Raw genomic sequence first — 27,319 nt, 5'->3', positions numbered from 1 at the left:
CCTGCCAACAAGATTTTAATCATCATCTGGTTTGGAGAGAAATGGTTTTGTTTTGAATTTGGGAAGAGTTTATACCTATCTGTCTGCTTCTATAATGAGACATCAGTTTAGTGCTATGGTGACTGAGGAGATATTTGTTTGAGCCTTTGGCCGTTTGTTTCTCTTTACTATCAGTTGATGAACTGTCTTTTGGTTTGTCACCTCATCAGCTAAAAGAACGTGAGGGAGTCATTCTCAACGTAGACTTGCCAAATGCTGTCTTTCTAAGAATCAGTCATTTTTAGGCTTTACCTGTATTTTGTCTGCAGTCATTTGTAATTTTCAGGGCAATCAGCTAATCCACCTTCTTCTTTTTTTTTTTTTTTTTTTTCTTCTCCCCTCTTCCCCTGCTCCCGCCCCAAGCTGCATTAATCCCGAGATGAGATGAGATACTGCATATTGGATTTTGTGCAGATTTGGACAGTCACATTTTTCAGATGTGCAGTTACATTCCTTATCTTGCCCAAGAGTAATAAAAGCAATGTTCAGATTTGTTATGTTGCAATCAAGCATTTACTTGGAAGGTTTGCAGCTAACTCTGCCCAAGCATAGGTGCTTTCTGTGAGCTATCTCAGAACATAGAGTACAGTCCATGGAGAAGTCAGCACACAGTTTTACCCTCTAGATAAGAACTTTGCTACAGGGTGTATGTTTAATGAGTATGTGAGGGGGAAACAAAACCACATTTAATCAGTAAGTTAGACTACTTCATTTTTCAGTGGCAAAATTTGGTGCATATTAATTACCAAAGTATGGAGGTGTGGTAATGATTCTTCAAAATTTTTAATGTGACTGCATGTGAAAATTTTATAAATAGGAATGCAATGTGAACGGTAGTAACTGGAGTGATAAAGTCTTAGAAAGATATTCAGGAAGTGATGGTTTTGGGTTTAGATTTCTTTTAAGTGTGTGGAAAAAACTAGTTTTAAGGTTTTTTCTAAGTCTGTAGTTATGGAATAACGTAACTGAACCTTGATAGCTTTGAAAACAAATGGATTGGTGGTAAAACACCAATAGGTTGGGAGAGGAAAGTAAAGTAATCTGAAATAGTTTATCTTCAAAATTCTATTATTATTTTTTCTTTCTTTCAGAACCTTAATAAACAAGCATTTGATCTTGCAAAAGTCCTGTTGAAAAGGACCGTCCAGACCATTGAACCATGTATTGCCAACGTATGTAAATTAACTAATCCATTTTACCTGCGAGTAACAAGTGTTCTTGTTGCTGTCTTGATTTAGTGGAGGTTTGCTTGTTTGTTTAAAAAGATTGTTTATAAAAGTCACATTTTGTAACATGGCTACAAGAATACCATTTTCCAAATAGGATATTATTAGCTTGGTGATTAAAGAAGTATGTGGGGTGTTTGAAATAAGTGAAGAGGAAATTGATTTCTACCCATCTTGGTCTGAAGTCTAAATCTAGGCTGTGAAAAGAGGTGGCCACGAAAAAATCCTGTTCTAACAAAAGGAATTGTTAGTACTTCAGATGTCCAGCAACCAGACAGCCTCATTTCATTCCAAGCTTTAGGATGAAGGATTCCAAACTACCAGCTCTTTACTAGACTTCTTTTCCTATCCTAAACTTGTTTTAGTCATAAAGACTGAAAGAATTGAGTTTTTTAGAAAACTTCCTCTGACTATAATACCTTTAGTTGAATGTCAATGTTGTATGTTCTTCCTATGAAAAAAGCTACTACAGTCTTGTGAGGGGGATATAGTTTGGTCCATTCTATTGCCTTTCCTTGGTGCTAAAGCCAATAGAGTTCTTAAAAGTCAGAGTAGTTTAAAAAGGGAACTAGACAAATTCATAAAAGATTAATCAGTAAGTATTTAAAAGCTCAAGGAGTCTCACTAGCAAGTACCACTTTCCAATTCCCCTGTTTCTTTAAGCTTTTGTAATTAGTTATAGCTGGAAACAGTATAGTGTATAGCGTGACCTCTGAGTTGATTTAATATTGTTCTTACTTTCTTATTCAAATGTGTAATAGTTTTGTAGCATTCGCACTGCTCAAATAATATTAATATTAACCCACAGTGTCTAATAGGAAGTATATAAAGCATATCAAAATTTAACAAATCCAAAAGAAATATTTCATATTTTAGGCTAATTTGGTTTTTTTTCCTGTTAGATCACTAAACAACTTTGATACAGTACCGTCAAATATCACATGACGTGCCATAAAGTCACCTGACATTCTTTAAAATGGATTAGAAGTAGAGAAGCTTCTTTTTCAATGTTTGGTGATCTTCAATTTTATTGGTTTTAAATTACAAGAAAATAAAAAATAAGATATTAATTTGTTTCTCAACTTTTACTGGATGAATATGCATTTCAAATCAACAGTTCTTCTATTACCTGTTAATTTTGCTGGGGAGATGGTTATTGATATTTTAAGTAGTCGATTAATTCATAGTAATTTGATCCCGATGGAAGTAATAGAACTGAATTATGGAGGATATTTGTTTTAATTCGCTTGAGCCAGAACTGTAAGGGTGAAATGCTTTGATGTAATAAAAAGTGCATAGAGTACCTTCCATTACAATTAAAATGTTAATGATACTACATTAAAACAATTTTTAAAAATAGTGCTTGCATTAATGAAGAAAAATCTGCTAAATAATGTTGTTTGTATTCCAGTTTTTTAACCAGGTTCTGGTACTGGGAAAGTCTTCAGTGAGTGACTTATCAGAACATGTGTTTGACTTGATACAAGAGCTTTTTGCCATAGATCCTCACTTACTGCTGTCTGTCATGCCACAGCTTGAATTCAAGCTGAAGGTAGGTTACAGTGTAGCTTTGGAAAAGTAATCAAACTTGTGTGGATATTAAGAGTGCAGTGCTGTAGGTTTAATAAGTATTCTACTGGAGGCATAAAAATTTTACATTTATGCCTTTATTTGAAATATGAATGTAATATTAAAGGGAGGACACTGTAAAGTTGCGTACAACTGTATGCTTTCTATGCTTGCAGATGTGTATTATGCACACAAAATATATAATTGTTATGATGATAAATTCATATTAACTAATGCAAAACTTTTATGTACTTTATCTTTGGATTCCACCTGAAATTTATAAAGCAATTAGGTTGTGGTTGGCTTATCTCATGAAATACAAGTGTGTCAGCTTCAGTATTGATTTGCAGAATTTTCTTTTGTGCAATAATATTTTAATAATAGAGGAAGTATTTCCAAATATTTTCTCAGATTTGTCACAATCAGCTAATAAGTCAGCTGACTTCTTCTGAATCCTTGGAAGTAGTTAATCTATTCTGATTTGGGGGTTTGGGGTTTTTTGATTAAAAAGCTATTTTTCTTTCATAAGATTGTTAGGTGGAAAAGGGAAATAATCTTATGTGTGTGCATCTACATATAGGGTACAGTGGCAATAAATAAAAATAACCAAGAAATAGGTATTTGGTGAAATTAAACAAATCTCTCATTAGTGTACATGTATTTATAACATCATAACTGGTGCCTTTCCCACGCACATAAAATATCTTGAAGTATGTTTTAAAACAAAACCAAGATTGTTTATTGTTGAAATTGTTAGGGATATATGTTATTGAAACTACCGTGTGGGTTTTTATTCCTGAAAGATAAGGCATTTTCAAAGCATAGGCATCTATTCAATGGCTGTAATATGTTAACTTAATAGGCATATTTTCACTCATATTCATCTGGTAGTTTAATTAGGGAGACTGGGGATTACCAGAAATTATTTCCAACTCACTTTTTAACCTAACTTACAAAGGCAGAAGAAAAAGGAAGTCAGAAATTGTTATTGCAGATAATGATTTACAGTTCCTTTTTCATTTTTTGATTTTTAGAGCAATGATGGAGAAGAACGTTTGGCTGTTGTTCGACTTCTGGCAAAACTCTTTGGCTCCAAAGATTCTGATCTGGCCACACAAAACCGTCCTCTTTGGCAGTGCTTTCTTGGGCGGTAAGAGAAATGGGAATAGAATTCTGAATGTCTGTTATTTGTGTTCTAAATTTTCTGATAGTGTTGCATTTCTCATTGTGATTTTAGAGGATGTAACTGTCTGTAGTTGAACAAGTTCTTTTGTTAACTCTTCAAAGCAGAGAATTACATACAGTTATATTTTAGAACGAAAAAGCCTGAAGGACTGCTGCTATATTGCTGTCAGCTATGGGAATATAGGTTAGATAGATAGATAGCACATTACATACATAGGAGAAATTAATAGATATACCACCATTGTCTGAAATTTCATGCAGTTCAGCAATATCCTCAACTATATCTGTTTTATTTGGCATTTACCTTTTTGAGTGAAGAGATACTTCATTTCAAGTAAATACAGAAATTTACCATTTTTAAAAAAAATCTAATGTTTTCAAATGGTACATGTTGCATGGTGATTTATATTTTTATAATTTCAGATATTTATATATACGCACACGATTGACAGTGTATGGAGACATATGTTCAAAAGCCAATGAACGAAATCCATTGGGTCAACACTTCATCCACCTATAGTGTATTCATCCTTTAATTTTAGTCCTGACTTAGTTTCGCAAGAAATAATGTAAAAAAATTTATGAAGTACATTACGGAGATAAACTCAAAACATTTATATTGTGTTATTTTGCCATATAAAAGTATACTAATAGTTAATGGAATATACTATCGACACATGTTACTACATAGATAATAATCTTGATTTGCAAGGCTAATTAAAAAATTAACATTCATCATCTTCTATCCCTCTAGGTTCAACGATATCCATGTCCCTGTGAGATTAGAGAGCGTGAAATTCGCCAGTCATTGTTTAATGAACCATCCAGACTTAGCAAAAGACCTCACTGGTGAGATTCTCATACAGGGGCTTAGAATAATTTAAGAAATGAGCAAGGAAGAATGTAATTATTTCTGTATATAGGAATGTATTTCTGAAACATATCAAGTCAAGTGGTTGGCGCTGGATGGAAGAGCTAACTACTCAGTTACTGCTTTCTGCTGAAGACCAGCACTACTTATTAGAAAGAGGAGTGTGTGACATTGTGTGGACTTTGTCAGATTGAGTAGCTTCTTAAAAAGCTGTCCATTGCAGAATGAGTTTTAAAGTAATTTTAGGTTCTAATGAAACTTTTGGCAAGTCAAAGTATGGGTGCAACATCTTGATTTATTTTCAAAAACAGTCAATGCATTCCCCAGTATTCTTCTTCCACTGAGTTTAGAAAATGCCATTGTGCTGATCTAAACTATGAAGTTTCTTCCTTCACATCACCATCATTTAAACTATTTTCAGTTAAGTCTGAAATTCTGCTCACACTGTTCTTTTTTGATGCAAGCTAACCTACAGCAATTGTCAGTATTTTTCATTTATTATTTACCTTCTTAGCTCTTTGGGAATTAGTGTCTCTGCTCTTTTTATTTCTTCTCACACACACACACACACACACCCCCACACCCACCCCACCTCCTTATTGTCAACATATTCTAATCAGCTTTGTTTCACTTTGTTGCTTGTTGCAAATGAAGTTATTGTAAAAGCTATTAACTTTTATTTTCTTCTGATATTTACAGTTATGTAATTGTTTTATATTTAACATAGAAAGTGGTGGAACAGATGTTTCCTTTAGGCAGTTTCCCACTTAATAGACTATATGGTTGTGTTATGTGACTGACATTTAATAGTTTTAACGTTATTAATAAATCGGAATACGTCATCTACATAAAAAAGCCAAGCTTTTTAATGTTTCTTATTGTAACAGAATATTTGAAGGTTAGATCACATGACCCAGAAGAAGCCATTCGACATGATGTTATTGTTACAATTATTACTGCAGGCAAGAGAGATCTTTCTTTAGTCAATGACCAGCTGCTTGGTTTTGTAAGGGAGAGAACACTGGACAAACGGGTAAGTGTTACTATTGTATTTTCAAGAATATCTGCTTCTAATATAATTTGGTAAAAGTAAACAAACAAACAAAAAAAAAAACCACCAAAGCCACAGAAACAGAAAATCTTAGCATTGACTATTAACTAGAATGCTGGGGGGGGATAATTTTTTTACCAGAATATCTTACTGTAGATTACATACTATGGAGGCACCACTCAAGTGTTTTCAAGCAAATAAGATCGTTGACTTGTGAGGAGCATAGTCGTATAGTAAGAACATAAGAATTGCCACATATGTTTAGGCCAAAGGTCCCTATAGCGCAGTATAATTGTCATAGTGGTCAGTTTTGGCTTCCAGCAATTTGTGTTGTAAGGATTTATTAAATCTGCTTGATCCTGTTCATTATAGGTTTCAACGGACCTTTATTCCCCATATTTATGAAGTTCTTTCTTGAACTTATTTGTATTTTTTAAGCATCCATGGCATCTGCATCAGTAAATTCACTTTTTCCACACATGCATTAAACTTAACTTCACTTGTTTGTTTTAAACTTGTCCGATAATTTCACTGGGTATCTCGTAGTTCTTGCATTATGAAAAACAATAAATATTAGTCGACCCACTTCTGATTAATATATATGTATTTCATATCTTCTCCACTCCTTTGCTTTCCAAGCTGAAGAATCACTCGATTCACTACTTCCACACAAATTGATTATATTGCATACTTCTGACCATTCTTATCTGATTGTTCTATATCCTGTTGGAACCATGGTGACCAGAGTCGGCCATGGCACTCAAGGTGTGCACCGTGTTGTGTACCTACTTTAAGATTTTTTTTTTTTCATATTCTTTACCATTCTGTTTGTCTTCTGTGCTATTTCTGAGCACTGACCTGACAATTTTGAAAAACATCCATGTTGACTTCAGTATCTTTCCTGAATAATTTTGGGTGGTACATTGCCGCATACTATACATGCAGAGTTAATGCAGGTGGGAAAACCTGGCTTTAATCTGAATTTCTTTCACCTCATATTGTAAAGATTTAGTAGCGTGACATTTTTCTGCAGTTCATCATTATAATGTTAGAACTGCCTACCTTGGTAAATTTTATACACGCTGTTCAGTTCATTTTCGAATAATTTTTCATACGTTAAGTGTCACAGATTCCCTTCTGACTCCATCAATAGGTTCCCTTTGTTCCCTTCATTGTGAAAACCAGTCATTTATTTCCACCATTCTCTCCTATGTTTTAGTCAATAATTAATTCACAAGAGGATTTTTATTTTAAGAGCCTCTGGTATGAGACTTCGTTGGAAGTTTTTGGGGATCCTAATGCATTTTACAGATATACTTGTGGGTCTGCTAAAATTTATTTTATCTTAGACAAAACTTCCCATTATGTAAAGTGTAATGGCTCATTCCCTTAACTTCATTTTTCAGCAGTGTCTGCTCTTTGTTGTTGTTACTGTTTTGTTTCAACCTGTTTGCCCATTCAAAATCCAATGTTCTGGTGAGTGGCACTCTGTTCCTCTCGGAACCTTTTGGCTTCTTTCACATTTGCTGTTCAATCTGTTCGTTGACAGATGGCAATAACAGAATAGTTAGCATTTGGTGTATCATTTCTAAATACCTGTAGAAGTCATGGATGAGATACAACCTGTCTTAATGATTTTGTTACTGCTTGTTTTCTTAATTTGCTTTAAAATGTCTTCTAATGACACCTTAAGAAACCTCTTCAGACCTTTCTCCTGGAATAAATCTTTTTTGTCTTTCAGCCCTCCAGAAGGGTCTGGAAGACTTCCTGCTTCTGGAGGCTTTGGTGAAGTTGTTTAATTAGTATGCTTTTAACAATTTGATTCTGAAACTTTTGCCATGCTTCATCAAGAATTTACCTTCAATTTGCCAGAGCTTATACTCTTCCCTGTTCACACTCCTCCAGATGTGACTCCATGATCTTTGGAGGATGATGTTTTAATAGCAGACTTCACTGTCCTGCATAGCCACGTTGAGTTGTTGTTGTTGTTGTTCCTTTTTGATAGGGGGCATCCTTTCTATTACATTTGCCATTCTAGCTAGTTGCTTTAATTCTTTTAAAATAAGTTTGTCTTTTTTATGTTCCCCTTTTTAAATGAGAATGTTACTGTAATGGATTTTGAGAAAGGGATGTTGTCTTTGCACAAAGAGAAATACTGACTTTGAGTATGTTCACTATTAAAAAGCAGATAGCTCTTCAGTTAGTTGTATCTGCAGCTTGGCCTTGCACATTTCTCAGGAGTAATTAAGACCACCTTCCTTCTTTTTCAGCCATTAAACAAACATGTCCAAAAAGTCATTTATGAGATCTAAAAACTTTTAGTGTAACCACCACTTCACACTGGGACTTCCTCATAGTCAGAATGGGATGATTGTTACTGCATCTTGTACGTAGTGTCTCTGTTCTCCTTTAGCATGCCTCCATCAGTAAGAGGCAGTCAGTTGTACAGCTGTAATACACATTTCTGCAGAGCTAGGGATTTTCAGTTCATATAGTCTTAAACCCAGTGCAGTACTTCTTAATGTTCCTAATATGTTTGACTCAGTGATTTCACACCAGTCGTGGGTTTGATGATATATTACATTTCAAGGTTAGGTGCCTCTTCAGGCACTTAGCAGTGAAGAAGAACTTCACCTCTAGATGATGTTTCTCTAATAAAAATCTCTGGAGAGAGCTTTAATGAAAATACATCCTGAGGAGAAAGGAAAATTGAGGATTGGCTAGAAATGACTACAACAAATACTTAGCATTTGAAGTAGACCTTAACAGTATAGCATGTCTTTGTAAATACAATTAGTATTATAAAGTGAATATCAAGGACTTGAAAACTTTCAGCATTTTTTAAAAGGATTTTTCTCAAGTTTGGGAGAAGGACATTGATATGTCCATGTAATTGTCTTTATTTTCTGTGTAGGATTTTTTCAGTTTCGGACATAGTGCATTATACCTTTTTAAATTATTCTTTTGCTTTAAAGAACTCAATTATGTTCTCCTGACTGCATTTACCCCTTGTAGCCAGATTTCTGTTGGACAAATCTACTGCAAACTCCTAAGTGATCATTCATCAATTTGGCTTCATCTAATTCTTTTTGGGCCTGCAATCATCTGTCAAATGAGTATAGATATTACAATAGAAAGAACACTTGTCCAAGAGAGTGAAGTAAAATGCTGATTGTTTAAACACACTAATCTGTCATTTCAGTTCTGCCTCTTTTCTTTATAAAACAATTAGGAATCTGGAAAACTTCAAATTCAAAGCATGCTAACTGTTATGTTTATGTGATCGTTTTTTTTCCCTCCTGGCCATATTCTAAATGGCACAGTATTACAAAAGATAGCCTAATGACTTTTTTTAGGATGAAAGGTTTTGGCTAAAAGACAGTACTTAGATCTGGTTTTTGTGTTGGTTTTTTTGTGGTTTTTTTGTGGTTTTTTTTTTTTTTTTTAAATGTCCTTAGCTAACTTAATCTGTATGGGCATTTGCACAATGATTACAGTTATTATAAAACAACAAACCTCCCCCCACCCCCCACCCCCCCAAATAGTTTTCAAATCCATTTCTATTGGTCCAGTTGGAACAGAGGCTTCCCAAAAACTGGAATCTTGTCTTCGGTAAGAATTGTGCTGAGGAATTTTCCACGGGAGTACTGTCTCCATGGTCTTTCCAATGTCTTCAGTTTTCACAATAATGAGTTTCAGGAGACATTTTTAAAAAGAAAATTTAAAGCTTCTAAAAATGGTTCAGTACTTTTCCTTTTTAATGGGGTAACCTGAAGAACCTGAAAAGTTAGAGGAGAATTTTGATGGCTGACTTCTATTCCCATTTCTCCCAACAGCCTTTGTGGTGTAGAGTCTGAGTCCCTTTGTGAGAACAGACTTTCACATAATCAGCTTGAAGCCAGAAGCTATTGAATGAGGAGCCATAGGAACAGACTCCCATTTCCTATTTCTCTTTACGCATTTTTCTGCATGCGTCAGTTTTAACTCCTCCTTCTCTGTGCTTATTAAAAACTGTTTTGGTTTTTCCAGATGAAGGAGAAAGATTTTAAGGTTTTCTTAACTCTATGGAAGGAATAGGTTAGCTATTCCAACAGATAAGATATTGTCTTGAACTTTCGGTAAGAGGTTTTTTAACTCAGCCCAGCAGTGTTCAGCGAAGGAGTTTATGCTGGTTAACCAAGGAAGCTAAGACTGTCAAAAATTTCTGTTAATTAAATCAGGATAATGCTTCAATTAACTTTGTTTATTGATCAGCTCCCTTTGAAAGTGATTATTATGTCCCCCTGTATTTTCATTCACCTTTGACTTTTACCCTACTGTATGTGTTTCTGCTTTAATTCTTGGTACCAGCTTACTCCTTTTCTTCTGCCTGGATCTCCTGTTCAGTGACTTGCTTCCATGGTGTCTCAAAGCATTCTCTAAGGGCTTCTGTCCAGTGTTTCCCATCTTCTGCCTGAAACTGCCTTTCTGCATGCTCTAACTTCTTCTCTACAGCAATTTCAATGATCAGAAATGTACTGACAATCCTAATTTCCTTTTCTTATAACCCCTTGTTAAGCCTAAAATGAAAGCAGAGTACTTAAGTTTTCTGGAATCATTTCTTGCAGTCCTTCTCCATTGTCTTCTGACAATAGTTTTACTGTCCTTCCTGTCTCATATAGGAGATCTGATGAAGCTATCACTTGCATTGGAAGGTTATCTCTGAATGCAGAAAAATATTAATATTTTTCTGAAAATGTTTCTCTTTCAGACTTCTATTTTCTTTAAAATGTGCTTTAGATCACAGTGGGTATGAACAAATTCCTGCAGAGAAGTTAAACAATAACGTCTGTTTATGTCTAAAGATTTTCTCGGGGGGTGGGGGTGCGGGGAAAGAGTATTATACTATGTACTTTCAAAGTGATTACTATCTTGACCTGTTACCTGCGGTTTTTTATATTTAAGAAAGGTGTAACAAAATACCGTTTTTTCCCGATCTTCTTGATATAGCTCAGAGCAAGTGATGTCAAAGGCTGTTGTGCTGACATAAGTTGTATTATCTTGAAGATTTTTCTTTCCTTTGTCCTTCAAGAAAAGGAGGTCACTCAGTAAAACTATTAAGAAACTAAATGTGCAATATCTCACTTGGTGTTATTAAAACAAGCTGTCAGTTTAACAAGATTGAAGAAGTCATGCACAGTGTGAATAATAGTATCTACATTCATGCTTGATAGGGTGAAATGATTTTGAGCGTTGTTAGTCCTTGGAGTTCAAGGCAGAAATTGATATCTATTGTGTTCTAGAAGAAATTCTTTCTTTCAGTCTTAATTTCATGCATTTCTTTTAAATGGTGAGAGAAAACAAGTTTCTTCTGAGGCTTTCTTTGTAAATCATTCAGTGGGAGACACTATTCTGTCTAAATTAATCCTCAGTCTGTTCTGGTGTGATTCCTTCCACAGGTCAGCATAGGAGAGCTTACAGATCTTGTCTGTTAAACTGTTCAATAATGGGACATTTCCCGTTTACATGAGCGGATAAAGTAGTGACCATGAAAAGCAAGGATGAGAACCCAGGAATGCCATCTGTGGATGTTGCAGTCCGGCTTTTTCCTGGATCCCTGGAGTCTTATAGCAGTTAGTTTGAGGCTTCAGCAAAAGGGGCCTCTCCCACTGTCCTGGATGGAAAGTGGCCTAAGAGTTCGAGCCCTAGCAAGTTTAGCTAGGCCTAAGCTCTGGATCTCCCATTTTCAGACAAGCATGCTGTAAGACAGTATAAGGCTGTGGGGCAAAAGAAGGCTGCTGCCTCTGATTGTTACCTGTCTCTGAATAGATAAGTCTTCCAAATCCTGGCTCAAGAAGACACTTACTCAGGCATGTGTGTTAAGCTGTACTTAACTTTTTTTTATACTGACTAACTCCTAGATTTTCTATGCTCAGCACAGAGGAGTACTGGATTTCTCTGTAAAGGTAACACAGCCTGGATAGTACAGGGAAGAAAGCCCCTATGTAGGCATTACAAATTCTCATTTAGAGGCTCTGAACAGCATTTTTCAGCTTTTGAACTGTCTAAATGTAGGAGATCAGAATGTGGCTGTTTTGTCTTTCACACTTCTACACCTTTACTGTATTTTGTATATGTTTGATATTTATTTACCAAAACCAATTCCCCACCTCCTTTTCATTTCTTCCCCCTCAAGTGGAGAGTAAGAAAAGAAGCTATGATGGGTCTTGCCCAGCTATACAAGAAGTATTGTCTTCATGCCGAGGCTGGAAAAGATGCTGCAGAGAAAGTGAGCTGGATAAAGGATAAACTTTTGCACATATATTATCAAAATAGCATTGATGACAAGTGAGTCAACCTAAGCCTTCCTAATTTTAATTGTATAGTGATAAGAGCTACTCTGAAAATATGTGCTTATCCTGAGAAAGCTGTTATGTCACATTCTGTATTTGTGCTTTTAAGTATGATATATTTAATTAATAACCATTAAGATATGTACTGAGGTATTCAGGGTGGTTGCATTATCTGTTCATGTATTCATTCTATATACTGATGGAACTGGATCTGTGATGACAGTAGATTGTCATTAACTAACTACTGTGTAGAAAAAAACTTGTCAAATTTTGCATTTACTATACCCAGTTCTTGTTTGCCACGCTACTTTCCAGGAACTAGCAGTTAAAGTCCATGATCTGTGTGCATCATGCATGTACACACACACACACACTCCCCATAGTACGCACGCAGACATCTAATTTTGGTATGCTATGTAGAAACGGACCTTTTAGGAAGAACACAAGCTGAAGGAATATCAGGGGTGCTTCCACTGTTGTCTACCCTTCCCTGTTTTGTCACTCAGTCCCTTTAATTGTTGAAATACCTTTTTTGGCTTAGAGAAAAGTATTTTGGCCAAGGTTTTGGAAGGTAGTTTTCAACTCTCACTATTAATTCTTTGTCTTTCACAAGGAAAGGGAAACTATGAGATCACACAAAGGTGGAGTTTCAGCCTAGATTTTTAATACAGCAAAACAGAAATCAGCCCTTTTTTAAAATAGTGTTTCTCACCATCTTGCTTATACAGTCTGCTATCTTAGTATGTTTTGTGACCTTAGTGACTAGTCTGAATGGGCTAGTAGCCTCCTTCAGTTGCCAGTTATGATAGTGAATTCTTAGCGCTGCAGTGCTGAAGGCTCTCACTGTTTATGTGACTGATCATAAGTGGGCCATAGCTACATATTTGATTAGTTGCCTTTAAAAAAAAAAAAAAAAAAAAAGAAGATAAAAGATATGGTTATAAGACCATACATACAGAAATTACACTGAAAGTCTGCTGAGGTATAAGTATCAAATAGTGAAAAATTAGGAAATCTCCACATAGTTATACAAAGCTAATTCTGCATATGTATATATGCATCAAATATGCTTTATTTTGCATTGAGAGGTTCGTTCATGTTTTTCCTATCATGTTCACATCTCACTGTCAGTACACAGGTTTGATAGTGAGCAGGGGATGAATCAAAGTCCATAGTGAATGGGGCAGATGTTTTCAATATTCCTGCTCATGGGAAATGCAGAGAACACTGTCAGGGAAACGAGGCAAGGAGTTTTAAGGAAAGAGTGTGTCATCAAAGCTGAGTTTCTTTCTCTGACGTGATTTCATCTGAAAGTCTGATTAAGCCATTGAAACTGGTCTTTGCATGAATAGGCATGGATTGTATGCTGTTTGTTTTCTGGGCATCCACACTGAAGGATTGGTGGCTTAATTTTCAGTGTTGTTCTAGTTCAGTTTGGTACCTTGAAGTTTAAGCCAAGTTCTACTAGTTTTTAAAGCTGACAGTGAAATTCTTGCCCAGTGACCACACTGGGTTGGTTTCCCCATCTTAGACTGGAGGAATAAATGCATTTCAATGTTACCATTGTCAGAATTAGAAAGTTAGTACTTTTAGGACCTGAAGAGCTGTAGAAAAGCTGTGATCTTTAGGACAGAGTTCATCCCGTCCTTTAAACACACAAGCATAAGTCAAAATCAGCCAGCTCTGGCCTGTTTTCTTTCTAAAGTGAGGTAGGAGGATAAAAAGTAACAGTGAACAGCTGTCTGAGCCTTGGAGTATTTTCCATTGTGTGTATAGGATAACACTAGTTCTTTCAAAAGATAGTAGCACCGTGTCACATAGTATTCAGGTATGAAGTAGAATAGAACCAATTTTGTCCACACATACTGAACTCAGTCACTTGATAATGTTTCTGTTGTTACTTGACTACTGATGTGCATGTCTACTCAGGACTGGGTTCCAGCCGTAAGAACTGCTTGTCACCTGTGTGCTCTGAGCTTCTTTGTTTTACAACAAATGCATAGGGAATGGAGTGGAGTAAAATAACCACATATGCCCCGTTACCTGGCATTGATATGCTAGCCAATTATTTTCTTCACAGGAGAAAAGGGTGTCCCAGAGGAATTCCCTACTTGTAAACCTTTACCTGAACCAACATGGGCCAGGGAAGGTGTGATAACAGCCTCACCATTTGTATTGACAGCTTTCCTAGAACATGTATCTGTAGAGACGTGGGCTAGAGCAATGTTCATAAATTAGTAAGATAACTCTGCCTCCAGTCTCCTATTACATTAAACAGAGATCAGTCTCCTGAGATCTGAAGATCCTGCTCCCCAAGTAATTTAGTTCTTGGAGTTATCAGTAGTAAAATGTACATTTAAAGGGAGAAAGACAAGTTTTCTTTTAATATTAATGGGGTGCCTTGAGATAGTTGTAGCCATATTCACGATCATCCTTTTATTCTTCTGCCATGCCATCATGTCTGTTGGAATTTTCTTTGAGCAGAAACAAGGTGTGTTTGACCTGCACTGCCTTCTGTGCTCTCTGTACAAGGCTCTCCTGGAGTGCTTACTAGGAATCATAGTGAAAAATTTTGTAAATTCAAACACACAAAATATTTGTCCATAAATACAAAATTGTAGAGCTGAACATTGTGCACAGCTCTCACTGCTATGGATTAAGTTATCGTCTGAATGTTCTTTCATTTGGGGGGGCTATAATTACATGAACTGTACAGTCATACTTTATAGTTCAAGTTTTGTATTTTATGTAGAACCTTAAGTATGTAATTAAAAAAAAAGATAAATGGAGAATGTTTTTGTTGGTTTTGTTTGTTTTCGCTTAGTTTCCTTTTTCCTCCTTTTGTTGTATATGTTTTGGTGTTCCTTTGTCTCCACCATTTTTTTAATGCTGACTTTTAGATTCTGTATTAGAATAACGAGTAGTTTCAAATGTTTTGGTTGGTTCCCCCCCCCCCCCCCCCGCCCCCCCCAATATTACAGTTTTATCTGAATCTTTCCCTTGAGGGTACTTCAGATTTTTACTTTTCCTCCCCCTCAAGTTACATTTTTTTTCTCCTTTATTTGGGCTTTTTACTGTCTGTATCCCTTACTCTTATGGATGAGAGTAAACAAAGGGAGATTCTCAGAGCCTAAGGACAAAGGAGAATTTGGATTGTGACAAATAAAGCTGTTACTCCCTCTTAGAGGTGAAAAATCAAAGACATGGAAAAGCTCTCAGGAAGCACTTCTTGCTAATCTTTCTATCAACAGTGGAAAGTAACTTTACAGATGAGAAAAAGACAATTACTTTTTTTCTTCTCTGTTGAAAAATCCAGTTTCAATGACTTCTGAAATTTCTTGTTCTTTCAGCTTGTCTGAAAGGTATCACCACTTTTGGAAATGTACAGTTTTTGTCTCTTCTCTTCTTGCAGATTACTGGTAGAGAAAATCTTTGCTCAGTATCTCGTTCCACACAATTTGGAAACAGAAGAGCGAATGAAGTGCTTGTACTATTTGTATGCTAGCCTGGATCCAAATGCTGTCAAGTGAGTTTAGTTTGTGTTCAGCAAATACTTGCCTTCTCAGGTTATTCCAACATATATAATAATATATAAATATATATAATATTACTTGTATTATCAGGATTTAAATAAAAATATAAGTAATTGGTGCTTAGCGTTATTTGCAAGTAGTATTTCAAAACATTTCCATTTTATATGCAACATCTACGTGCCCTTTAGACAAAAGATACCTTAATATTTGAGAAAAGTGGGTTTATCTATTTGTTTTCATTCAGTGAAAACAATGCAGAAGTAAAAAATGCGCAAGTAATTATTTCTAGATTTACTCTATATTAGGGTCCATAATGAAGATATCTATAGTTGAATTCCAGTTGATAGTGGCCTGTGGTTTTTTTTTATGCTGAAAATGTTATTTTCAGGATAATCTGGGCGGTTGTAAGACATACTGTGGCTGTCCTACATATGTGAAATCATTCTAAGTAAAATAATAAGAGAGATGATACTCTATAAAAGGAGAGAATCAGTTCCACCTTGTTTGGAATGGTTATTTTTAATACTTGGTATGATTTGATTGTACCTAGCAGATGTTGCACTTGTAAGATAAATAATCTCGTTTGCTAATACATTCAGCATGTTCCTGTCATGAACAAATTGCTAAGCTTTTCTTTTCTGGTTTTGCACTTCTGCAGAGCACTGAATGAGATGTGGAAGTGCCAGAACATGCTAAGGAGTCACGTACGAGAATTGCTAGACTTGCACAAGCAGCCCACTGTACGGTTTTGAAAATATTAATACTTCATCCAGTGGACCTGTTAGACCAATTTGCTGGGGTTTTTAAATACTGTATTATTTGTTCAGTGTAATTTTATTATTCTGTTGATTTTCATATATAGATAATGTTCCATTCTCATTAAGTAAAGTTACTTTCAGTAACGCTTAAAGGTATATGGGCTCCTTATGTTTACCATTATTTTATATTACTGGTTGATAACGTAGGAAAAAGTAAAAAAAAAAAAAAAACAAAAAACAAAACTTCCAAGTGTTTTGTTTACTTTTGACATACTTCTTTTGTTTCTCATTTTACAGCATGTTTTGAGAGTGGAATATGTCATAACATAAAGCAACAATTTGTTTGAAAACAAAAGTTTTAAAATATTTATACTGGAATTTTACTTACAAGCATATTTTCAGACTAGCAGAAAGTTTAAACAGAAGAGCATTGCTTTGGGGTTTTGATGTGGGGATGATCTTGGGGGAATTGTTTCTTTGGGGTTTGGGGTTTTTTTTGAGGTCTTTTTCCAACAATTTATTTTAATGTTATGTGAATTAGTGAGTTTTTTGCAGTTCTTTGATATTGCAGGAAGATTTTTTCCCCTTTTTTGTGCGTAGTAGCTGCTAATGATACTGTTATACTATTCTAGTGTTCATTCTTAAAACAAAAAAATAAACCATAAGATTCCAGAGTAGAATGAAGTGCTGTAGAAGAGCTAACATATCAGCTTAAAGTTACATTTTATAAAGGAGATATCACTGATTTGTTTGTCTGTTTATTTTTTGCTGCTATTCTCAGTCAGAAGCAAACAGTGCTGCCATGTTTGGAAAGCTGATGACCATAGCAAGTAAGTGTTATTAAGTTCTATATATTACAGCATTCCTGAATAATGTATTTCTGTGAATCTTGGCATGCTGAAGTGGCAAATTTGTCTTATGTTAAATTGTGTTTAATCATACAGAAAACCTTCCAGATCCTGGAAAAGCACAAGATTTTGTGAAGAAATTCAATCAGGTTCTGGGTGATGATGAGAAACTTCGGTCCCAGCTTGAACTGTTAATTAGCCCTACATGTTCTTGTAAACAGGCAGATGTCTGTGTGGTAAGAAAATGGAAAAGCAAACTTTTATACCTTAAATATTTGTGCTTAAAACAGTTAATCAGTGTTAACAGTCTCTTTTGGTACCTTAATATGATTTTTACATATTCCTGATTTTCATAAAATACCTTTTTGGTTAATCTGTAGAGATTATGGAAAATACAATTTATGATCATCATCTTGCTTCCTAAGAAAATATTAGCTTTATTCTTTCCTGGGATTATGAGCGTCAAGCACAAAGACTAGAAGACCAGCTTATTTTTTTTCACTATTTTATTCCAGTGTCTCATTTATGGTAAGGTTCCTAAACTGTCTTCTGACACTGATGAAACTTGTTCTGAGTACCAGCAAGCGGAGTATTATACCATCTGCATATTATTCGTTGATTTTTCTTCCTAGAACATTATTTTGACACCAGCCTCTTCTCTCCCCACCCCCCCCCATAACCTGTTTGATGAAAATACACACCTTAATATTAAATTGGACTTTAACAGAGATTTAAAGATTGTGCCAACAATCACAGATTTTTCTTCATTATGGTCCCAAGGTAAAGTAAGGAGTTGCATTGACAGAAATCACAATAGCGAGCATCAACAAACAAACATAGGCTTCTTGGGATTTGTCTAATGCATCTGAAATTGTCTAGGGAAGGGGACAGAGTGTAGTCTCCTTCTAAGCTAGTAAATTTTGCACTTTGGAAATGCAGTGATGCAATTTCAAGGGGAAAGTTTCTTCCCACTCCCTTGAAGGTACTTCAACGTAGCAGTTAGAATGATTTCCTAGTTTGTAGGGTCTGCAGCATCCAGCCCTTTAGGAGGAGAAAGGTCAAGAAGTCATTTCTTTGAGAGATTTTTAGACTTCTGTTCAAAACAAAATATCTTCTTATCCATCTTCTTCTGGGTTTGCAGCTGAATTTAATGTTCTTGACATTTGGGGCATTCATAGGGGAAAACAAATTTTTGGATGCAAAACATTCATAGGCAAGCACATAGGGTCTGAACATCTGTTTTAGCCAAGGTAGTGTAGTGCTTCTGCACATCTGCAGTAGTGTAGCTTTTAGTGCAATTTTTTCATTGTTGCTTATGAAAACTCTCACATACAACAGGGTTACCCACAGATTTATGAATTACTCTTGTCAACACAGATATTTAAATTCTGCCTACATTGCACATAGCTCTCCCTTGATACCGTTTTAAATCTGGCCTGCAGTTCCTTAAGAAACTCTGAAAAACTCTCACTACAAACCTAAATGCATCTTACACTTAAATAGTTTGGTAAAGTACGTCTGCTTTGAATATAATGTGATAAAGAAAGATTTGGAGATAACAACAGCCACCCTTCAAATATGTTTCACTGATTATATAGAGAATTTCTGTGGTTAAAAGAAGTGGCTATATTTAGTTTATTCAAGATGCTTAAGAAGTAAGTAAAATGAGTATAATTCTTGTTTGCATCTAACATTCTTGTAGAGAGAGATAGCCCGGAAACTTGCAAATCCGAAGCAGCCAACAAATCCTTTTCTGGAAATGGTCAAATTTCTTTTGGAAAGAATTGCCCCTGTACATATTGACTCAGAAGCCATTAGGTAAGTTTGAAAGATCGTACTAAGTCATAAGTGATTATAAGATGATTTAAATGACACAAAATAAAAATAAGAGGAAAAAAAATCTACTTGGGACTTAGATTAATCTGTCCTAGCAGTAAATATGCTTTTTAAAAAAAACATTTTACATAGTTGTCTTTATTTTCAGCAGCCTAGAGAATGCAACTGGATTTTTTTTCTTTCCTCTACTTCTTTGCAGTGCTGTCTGCAAATTATTTTTAAAAATATAGTAGTTGTTCCCAGTGAAACTGCTATTTGTGGGGCTTAAGGTGAAAATGATCATCATTATTTTCACATAGTTAACTGCAACAGTCCTCCATATAGCAGTTGAATTAATTAGCTTTTGTGGGATTGTGTAAGAGAATGTTTGGATTTCTTCTGAGACTTGTCTGGCAAACTAATTACATTCTGAAACTATGCAACTATGTGTTGATCTGAATGCTGCCAAAATGGTGGGGGTGTTTTTTGGGTTTTGTTGGTTGGTTGGTTGGTTGGGTTTGGGTTGGTTTTTTGTGGATGTGTGTGTTTTTGTTTGTTTTGGGTTTTTGTTTGTTTGGGTTTTTTTCCTAAAGAATTAACTTTGCAGAAAGCTGAGTCAGAAGGAAGAGGAATAATGGAATAACTTGATTTAAAAAAATCAAAACAAACCAAACAAGCAACAACAACAAAAACCGACAAACAAACCAATCTAAAATCAAACACTACATCTCCTCTGTAATGGTCTATTGTTTTCCCTTTATTTATTGTCAAAACCAGATAATCTTGTTGATATCTCCAGCCTTTAACATTTGTACATGGTCATATTAATTTGCGTTTTTCTTTTTGTATCTCTTACTTCAGTGCACTAGTAAAACTAATGAATAAATCCATAGAGGGGACAGCTGATGATGAAGAGGAGGGTGTAAGTCCTGATACTGCTATTCGTGCAGGACTTGAACTTCTCAAGGTAATCTACGTTAATGCTGCTATAGCTTGTAATGGAAGGGACAAAAGTGGTATGACTAACAAATTGATGTTAGCACCATTTTAATAGTTATTATTTAGTTAATTACTTTTTTAATGTATGAAAGTGTTTGGTTATTAATACTCACTTGAGAAAAGAATAATGAAAGAGGCGGTTTCTTGGAAGAAGTATGTTTTGGAAAGGGTGCCAAGAGTTGAAATATGCACATTAAAGCAGAGATTGGTTTCTGCTTAGGGAAGTCATATAGAAGAAGGGACAGAAGTAAAGTGAGAGGAAGAGAAATGGGGAAATCAGGAGAGGCACATTCTTTGGGGCCTGTATGATACTGGAAGGAAAGCAAGCAATAAACTAAAGAGCCAAGTCATGTAGGAAAAAAAAAAAAGGGGTGGGTGGGGGAACTTGTGTTCTCAGTGGTGATGAGAAATAGCTGGGAGAGAAAGAGGGATTTAAAACGTCTGGAAAACATCTGTGATGAATTTGGCAGCTCACTAATGAGACTTCATATTCAATATGTTACAAAGAGCAGTATAAAATATAGGAGGGAATGGAGGGGAAGGTCACATAATTGAAGTGAGACTTTTCAGAAGTGTGAATGAGTGAGGTGGAGTTCATGGAGACATATCACACCAAATTTGGCAATGGGCAACCACAGCAGAAATAGTTACACAGAAGTATGCAAAGAAGTAATGTCTGTTTGCTAATGTAGTTCAGAAAAGAAATTTGCCAAGGTTGAAGATTTTGTTGCAGTGACATGGATATCTCTGTCAATGTTACTTCACACATTGATACCCGCTCAAGTAGGCCACTCTGATCAAAGAAGGCAAGATAGGATAAATCCAAAGAACACACAAAATACACGCAACTTTTCGTTGTTCTTCCTGCCTTGTGTCATCTGAACTTTACTATACTTAATATAGTTTTGCTTTGGGATAACCTTTTGTTCTCTCTTGTCCTGCCTTGAATCTCGGTGTGCTTAGTTTCTTATTTTACATTTCTTCTATTTAACAGAATGTGTTATATTTCATTAACTTTAGATTAAAAGTACAGTGGTATATGTTTTGTTTGTAGATATCTTAACCTTCTTGATTTCTTTTCTGCTCAAGGACTATAGATTCTGGAGAAATTAAGATTTCAGTTAAGTTCAAAAACGCATTCTTAAGTAGATTGGAATATAAACGAATACTCTTGAATAACTGTTCATTTTAATAAATTTACATATTCAAATAATGTAGTATCTTATACAATATTTGGAGGAGAGTAGGACCTGAAGAACAAAGTACAGATGAATTTATTTGGAAATGCCTATATCACCTTCTCCAGAATGTAGTTATTGAATGTAATAATTTCAAATGAGCATGTAATAGCTATTTATGTTGATGGTAATGCTCATAAATAGCCATAATTTGTTTTTCTAATGTTTCACTTACCGTGAGTAAATATACCTTTGTTTTAATGTGTATTTGCAGGTTCTGTCCTTTACACATCCTACCTCGTTCCACTCTGCAGAGACCTACGAGTCTCTGCTGCAGTGCCTCAGGATGGAAGATGATAAGGTAGCCGAGGCAGCCATACAGATTTTCAGAAACACAGGTCACAAAATAGAAACAGACCTGCCACAGATAAGATCGTGAGTGTATTACTTTACGTGCTGCTTTTCATACCTGGAATTGTGCCTCTTGATGGCTTATTCAATGTGTTACTCCTAAAATTACTTTATAGTCTTGTAAACACGAACAGCTTCTCTTCCATAATTTTGTATTCCTTCGCTACGTTTCTCTCTCTTCATTTTTAAATTCTGTTTTCCCACAATTTTTGTGTATTTACTGAAGATGTTAGGTACTTCTTAAAGATTTCCTACTAATAGGCACATTAAAAACAGCGTGTAGCATGTTTCCCAGGTTACAAAATAAGCAACAGTAAAAATATGGCAAAGATGTAATTCCTTGGCATCGTTTCTACTCATACCTGTCCTTCACACAATTTTTTCATTCCTTACAAAGAGAGAAATATAATCTCTGATGGTTAACAGCTCTGTTATGAAACAAGCTGGGAAGCAAGATCCAAAAGCAGGGATGAATTTTGAACAAAGAATAATTGGCTGTCTATAAGTCATCATTATGCAAGTTATGCTTTAACTGCTGGTTAAAGCTGCATAATCTACTACGTATTCACAGACTATTTAAAACCTTGTGGGTAACATCTAAAGCCTTAAAATTAGCCTGTTAGTAACTAATCCAGATCATAAAGCACAGGTTTCAAGTTCGCAGATATTGAAATAGCATCTCTGGTATTACCATGCTAAAATGTATACCAATGTACACCTTAAATTCTCAGTGTTTGAAGATGTAACCTCAGTGATTCTTATGGATTTGAATCTGATTTTGGGCAAAAGAAAATGTACAAGTTTACATATGATATGCCTTTTAAGACATTTATAGCGGTGAAGAGAAGGAAAAGCCTAGCAACCCCCATTGTCAGTATAGTTCCAGTACAGTCCCAGTTGTCTATAGTTCCCTACTGGAGTTCAGTCAAGACTGTCAAAGGAGCTGCTATTGCTGAAATATTTTTTTGCTTCATGCCTTAGCCAGGTATTGCTGAAGCATAGCCTGAGCAGTCTCAAATAACTTAAAAATATAACTGTCAAAATGGATGTCTAGCCCTTGGCATGGTTTGCAAGCAAGTCAGGTTAACGTTCTGAAAGCCAAAACCAGGCCAGTGTTTACAGTGATGCAAAGAAAAAGAAACCTGAGAACAAGTAGATGTTCCAGGTTTCATATATTGATAAATCTTTTATCATAAACAAAAGATTTGATGTGATGAACAAGACAGTTTGTTTCAAGTGACCTGTTTTTTTTTTAAACCGCTGTGTGAACAGGCTGCCTGCTGGCCTTTGAAGTAGTGTTCACCAGCAGTAGCCCAAGTTCTTCCTTGTATGGGAAACGAATAGATTTGTTCATGGGCAAGGACCACCACGTGACGCCAGAGTCTGATGGAAGCATTGCACATGCTCAGAGAGAGCCTATGGACCATGTGTAAACTTGTAGATGCGAACATGTAAAGGTGCATGTAAACATGTCAGGTTTCACCTTCTGCAGATTTCTGTCAGTTGGGGTGAGACGAGGTATGGTTTCTAAGCGATGCACCAACGCAAAGGCCATTGAATGTGCATGTACTATGAAAACTGTAGGTCAGGCATTGAAGCTTATTTTAACTGTAGGTTTTACTGAATTCTTCGCTATTTTGGTTCTTATTTAATCCAACTTGTGGAATCTTAGCAGGTTTGAGAAGAGACATTCTCCTTCAGGATACTGTTAACATTTTTCTAGGGTTCTTTTGTTTGGTTTTTTTTGGGTTGTATGTGTTTTTTGAGGAAAATGTTTGAGACTTTGTTCTTTGAAGCCTGCAAGCTCTTCCACCTCTTGTTGCTGATTTTTGATTATGTAGAATGTGTCAGTGAAGGCTGGGTGCTAAATAGTCCACATATTGAGTGCTGTATTGTTACTGAGCCTTTCAAGAAAGCAGGATTTTTTTTTCTTTTAAAGATGTTTGTGTGTCAGATGCTTTCTAGGCAATTTTGTTTTTCCATGTCAGTTTCTGGCGAGTTGCATGGTAAACCTCACCAGTCAGTGTCTTGGGCAATGACCTGTCAGGGACAGGCCTGCCTTCCAGTGCACTCTCAGCAGTGGAACCAAACAGCCTGAGCAACCTCGACCTGATATCTGTAGTGGCTTCTGCCCTGCTCTTTCCTTCGGTGGCCTCTGATTAGCAGAGGGATTTCAGGGGATTCAAATGCAAGAGCTCAGAAGAAAGCAGTTGTTCACTTGACTATACGTTGTGATTAAAGGCCAAAGTTGAAGTAGTAAAGGCCTATAAACACACTAATGTTTAATGGTTATTTCATAAATTTTCTTCAGGTCTGTCACTTCCAAGCTTGGATAACAAGCCCAGGAGTTTACCCTAGCTAAACCTGTCAGGTTCCCCCCATATATTTGGCTTCCTAAACAGCCTTATTTTGATCATTATTTTCTTTCATGTTTTATTTTTCCCCATGGGCTTTTATTCTGCTTAACTGTGTACAGTCAGATGTTCAACAAGTATTACTAGAGTTCCATCCTTCTTTTCACTTTATGATTATGATCTTTCCTGAACAGACTTCAAAGGAATGCTTGATTTATAAGACTGTGAGGATAGATTTGTATAGGTGAAGAACATTATTTTTTTGGAGATTGCAAATTGCATTTTGAAGTATTTTGTTTAATGTTCACAGAACACTAATTCCGATTTTGCATCAGAAAGCAAAAAGAGGCACTCCTCATCAGGCAAAACAAGCTGTTCACTGTATACATGCCATATTTTCAAATAAAGAAGTGCAACTTGCACAGATATTTGAGGTATGTCTTGCTTTTCTGTTTATAAGATTTGTTTCTGTTCTCCTTAATTGATATCAGTAATTACCATTAATTTAATTCATACTCTTTATTAACAGATAACAATTTATGAGGTCAGGAAGACTACAGGTGCATGGTAGTTAAGTCGTTAATTTTACAATAGCAAATTATGACTGTTTCTTACATATTCTGTAATATTCTGATAAGGTATTCATTTTTGTCTACATGGGAAAAGTTAGGGGGGAATAAACTAAATATGCTGGAATGATCCACACTAAATCCCACTGAGGACACCTTTAGCAGATACTAAATGAGAGATAACATACCCTACTTTCAAACTGTATTAAATTACTATGCCTTAAGGTCTTTGCACATACAGCACTTTCTCACTGAGGAAGTTAGTGCAGAATAACTATGTGACAGTAAGCTCAGACATTAGCTTACTGCTCACTTGCTGCTTGCTTAGACAAGCTCTAAAGCAAAAAGTCACCTTATACAGAGCAGAGAGGTTATTACTTTTCACTGTAATCTCTTAAATAACAACATTATTAATCTGCACATATCTTAGGTTCTTAATCTTGGCTGTCTTTTGAACCTATGCATAATTCAGAAGTGTGAGTAGCTTTGAATTAAGCTTATGGAGTTTGATCTCTGCTTGGACTTCTGTCAGAGTGCATGTTCCCTTGCTAATACCAGAATACGGTGTAAGGGTGCTGAGTGATGAAGCAGTACAGAATTATCCTGGTGACTGTTACCTGGAAGGGAAATACTGATGGCTTGATAGAAATGTCCCTGGTGGTCTCCAAGGGTTTTTTAACCTGCTATTATTTTCTGCCATTTGCAGTTAAAATTTAGGTTTTTACAGCTCCTGAATAAAATTGAGTCAGAGTTTTTCCCATATCTCCCAGGTTTTGAATGTGTTTGGCCATTAAAATATGAAGAGAATATAAAATTCATTTTTGCCCTTATCTCCTGGGATTTTTGGTTACTCTGTTAATTATGAAATAACATTCATTCTCCATTTTGACCTGCTAACTTTATTAATTCTTATTAAAAACCCCTGAAACTCATCAGCAATCCAGCAGTAAAATAAATTAAGCATGGTAGCTTACTTATCTGTAGTTGAATTTTGATTTTTTTTTTTTTTTTTTTCCTTCCTCAGCCTCTTAGTAGAAGTTTGAATGCTGATGTACCAGAACAACTTATAACTCCATTAGTCTCATTGGGTCATATTTCTATGTTGGCTCCAGACCAGTTTGCTTCTCCAATGAAATCTGTTGTTGCAAATTTCATTGTGAAAGATCTCCTAATGAATGACAGGGTAAGATTTTCTTCTTTTGGTAAGTCCTTACTATTCTGTTTGCCTGTTATTAACTCTCTGGGAAATAGAGTTTTTGTTTTGGGTTGGGTTTTTTGTGGTTTTTATGGTTTTTTTGGGGGGGAATGTTTGTTTGGGTTGTTTGTTTTTGTTAAATGGGTCAATAAAGGAATGTTCTATAAGTGGCTAGTACAGTGATATTGCATTATAAAAGATCTTTGTGTGAAAGAAAGCTTAGTCCGTGACTTTTTTTTCCATTTTTACCTCTACATTTCCTGTATGGGTTGAACCAGTTCTTAAACTTACATGAATGTCTGTAGTCAACAGGTGAGAAAAATGGAAAATTGTGGTCTCCAGATGAAGAAGTTTCTCCAGAAGTACTAGCAAAGGTGAATGATCTGCTGTCAGTAATAATGTGTATTTTTGAGATTAAAAATCTCCTTTTTTCCAAGTTGTGCAATGGAAAGTATTAGAATAAATCCCTTTGAGTACTTTTGTATTGGTCTGCTTAGAATATGCACTGTTCTGGAGTTTTTTGCGTTATACACACAGTTATAGAACTAGTAGAAACTGTGCCTTTTGGAGTCTTCACTTACCCATATTAGTTATGCTGAATGTTGAGAAAATGAGAGAGAGTCAAAAGTTTTAGTTTTCCTTGCAAGAGAGGTAATTTGACTTTACTGACAGTAAACAGATTTGCAATAAATTGAGACCTTGATGAATTTTATTCATTTGTCTCTATAGGCTATTTACGGTGAATAAAGTTATGTCTGTTTTTAGAAATATTTACCTAGTTGCTCTTAATCATGTAGCAAGTATCCTCTAGATGCACCTGTGAGAAGACACTGAACCATAGCTGAAAAGTCCCGATGTCACAAAGACTGATACTTCTTCACTCTAAATATTTACTTCTTCATTCTGTTCCTTTAAAAATATATCAGCTCTAATCAAAAGGAGTCTATGGAAATTTCAATTTGACAGCAGGTATTAGTGCATTATCGACTTCAGAAAGTAAGTTCATTGTTTGTTCACATTTATAGGTGCAAGCGATTAAACTTTTGGTACGCTGGCTGTTGGGTATGAAAAACAACCAATCAAAATCCGCAAATTCCACACTCCGGTTATTATCAGCTATGCTCGTCAGTGAAGGAGACTTGACAGAACAGAAGCGCATCAGGTCAGGTTTTATTCCTTTCAGGCTTCTGTCAATTTTGTTCTAGAATTTCAAAGAATATTAATTCTTTTGGAGCGTCTTTAGAATTTTAAGGTGGGCATAATGTTGGCTACTGTGATGATAGAAAACGGATCTGACTGGAGTTTTATTTTAGGAGTGGAAAGGCAAGTATAAAAATATGCTTGATCATCCCTCTTTCTTGTAATTTACTGATAACCTAACTCAGA

At 35.6% G+C, this 27,319-nt stretch overlaps 1 protein-coding gene across 2 annotated transcripts in view; it reads left to right on the top strand.

Moving 5' to 3' along the window:
* The window catches only part of PDS5A (PDS5 cohesin associated factor A), a 92,725-nt gene that overhangs the window by 43,512 nt on the left and 21,894 nt on the right, over window positions 1-27,319 (top strand). For both annotated transcript variants that reach the window (XM_064449316.1, XM_064449317.1), the window contains exons 7-23: window positions 1,131-1,211; window positions 2,677-2,817; window positions 3,869-3,984; window positions 4,774-4,868; window positions 5,778-5,923; window positions 12,117-12,268; window positions 15,686-15,799; window positions 16,465-16,546; window positions 17,346-17,394; window positions 17,509-17,648; window positions 19,115-19,230; window positions 20,089-20,194; window positions 21,679-21,839; window positions 24,480-24,603; window positions 25,763-25,921; window positions 26,239-26,307; window positions 26,959-27,095. In XM_064449316.1, the coding sequence (XP_064305386.1) occupies window positions 1,131-1,211; window positions 2,677-2,817; window positions 3,869-3,984; window positions 4,774-4,868; window positions 5,778-5,923; window positions 12,117-12,268; window positions 15,686-15,799; window positions 16,465-16,546; window positions 17,346-17,394; window positions 17,509-17,648; window positions 19,115-19,230; window positions 20,089-20,194; window positions 21,679-21,839; window positions 24,480-24,603; window positions 25,763-25,921; window positions 26,239-26,307; window positions 26,959-27,095 (1,988 nt within the window). The remainder of the gene's footprint in view (window positions 1-1,130; window positions 1,212-2,676; window positions 2,818-3,868; window positions 3,985-4,773; window positions 4,869-5,777; window positions 5,924-12,116; window positions 12,269-15,685; window positions 15,800-16,464; window positions 16,547-17,345; window positions 17,395-17,508; window positions 17,649-19,114; window positions 19,231-20,088; window positions 20,195-21,678; window positions 21,840-24,479; window positions 24,604-25,762; window positions 25,922-26,238; window positions 26,308-26,958; window positions 27,096-27,319) is intronic.

The sequence above is a fragment of the Phalacrocorax carbo genome, chromosome 4 (assembly GCF_963921805.1).
Source record: "Phalacrocorax carbo chromosome 4, bPhaCar2.1, whole genome shotgun sequence".
NCBI classification, from domain to species: domain Eukaryota; kingdom Metazoa; phylum Chordata; class Aves; order Suliformes; family Phalacrocoracidae; genus Phalacrocorax; species Phalacrocorax carbo.
Note: the sequence above shows the minus strand (reverse complement) of the source record. Positions and strands in the feature narration are given on the sequence as shown.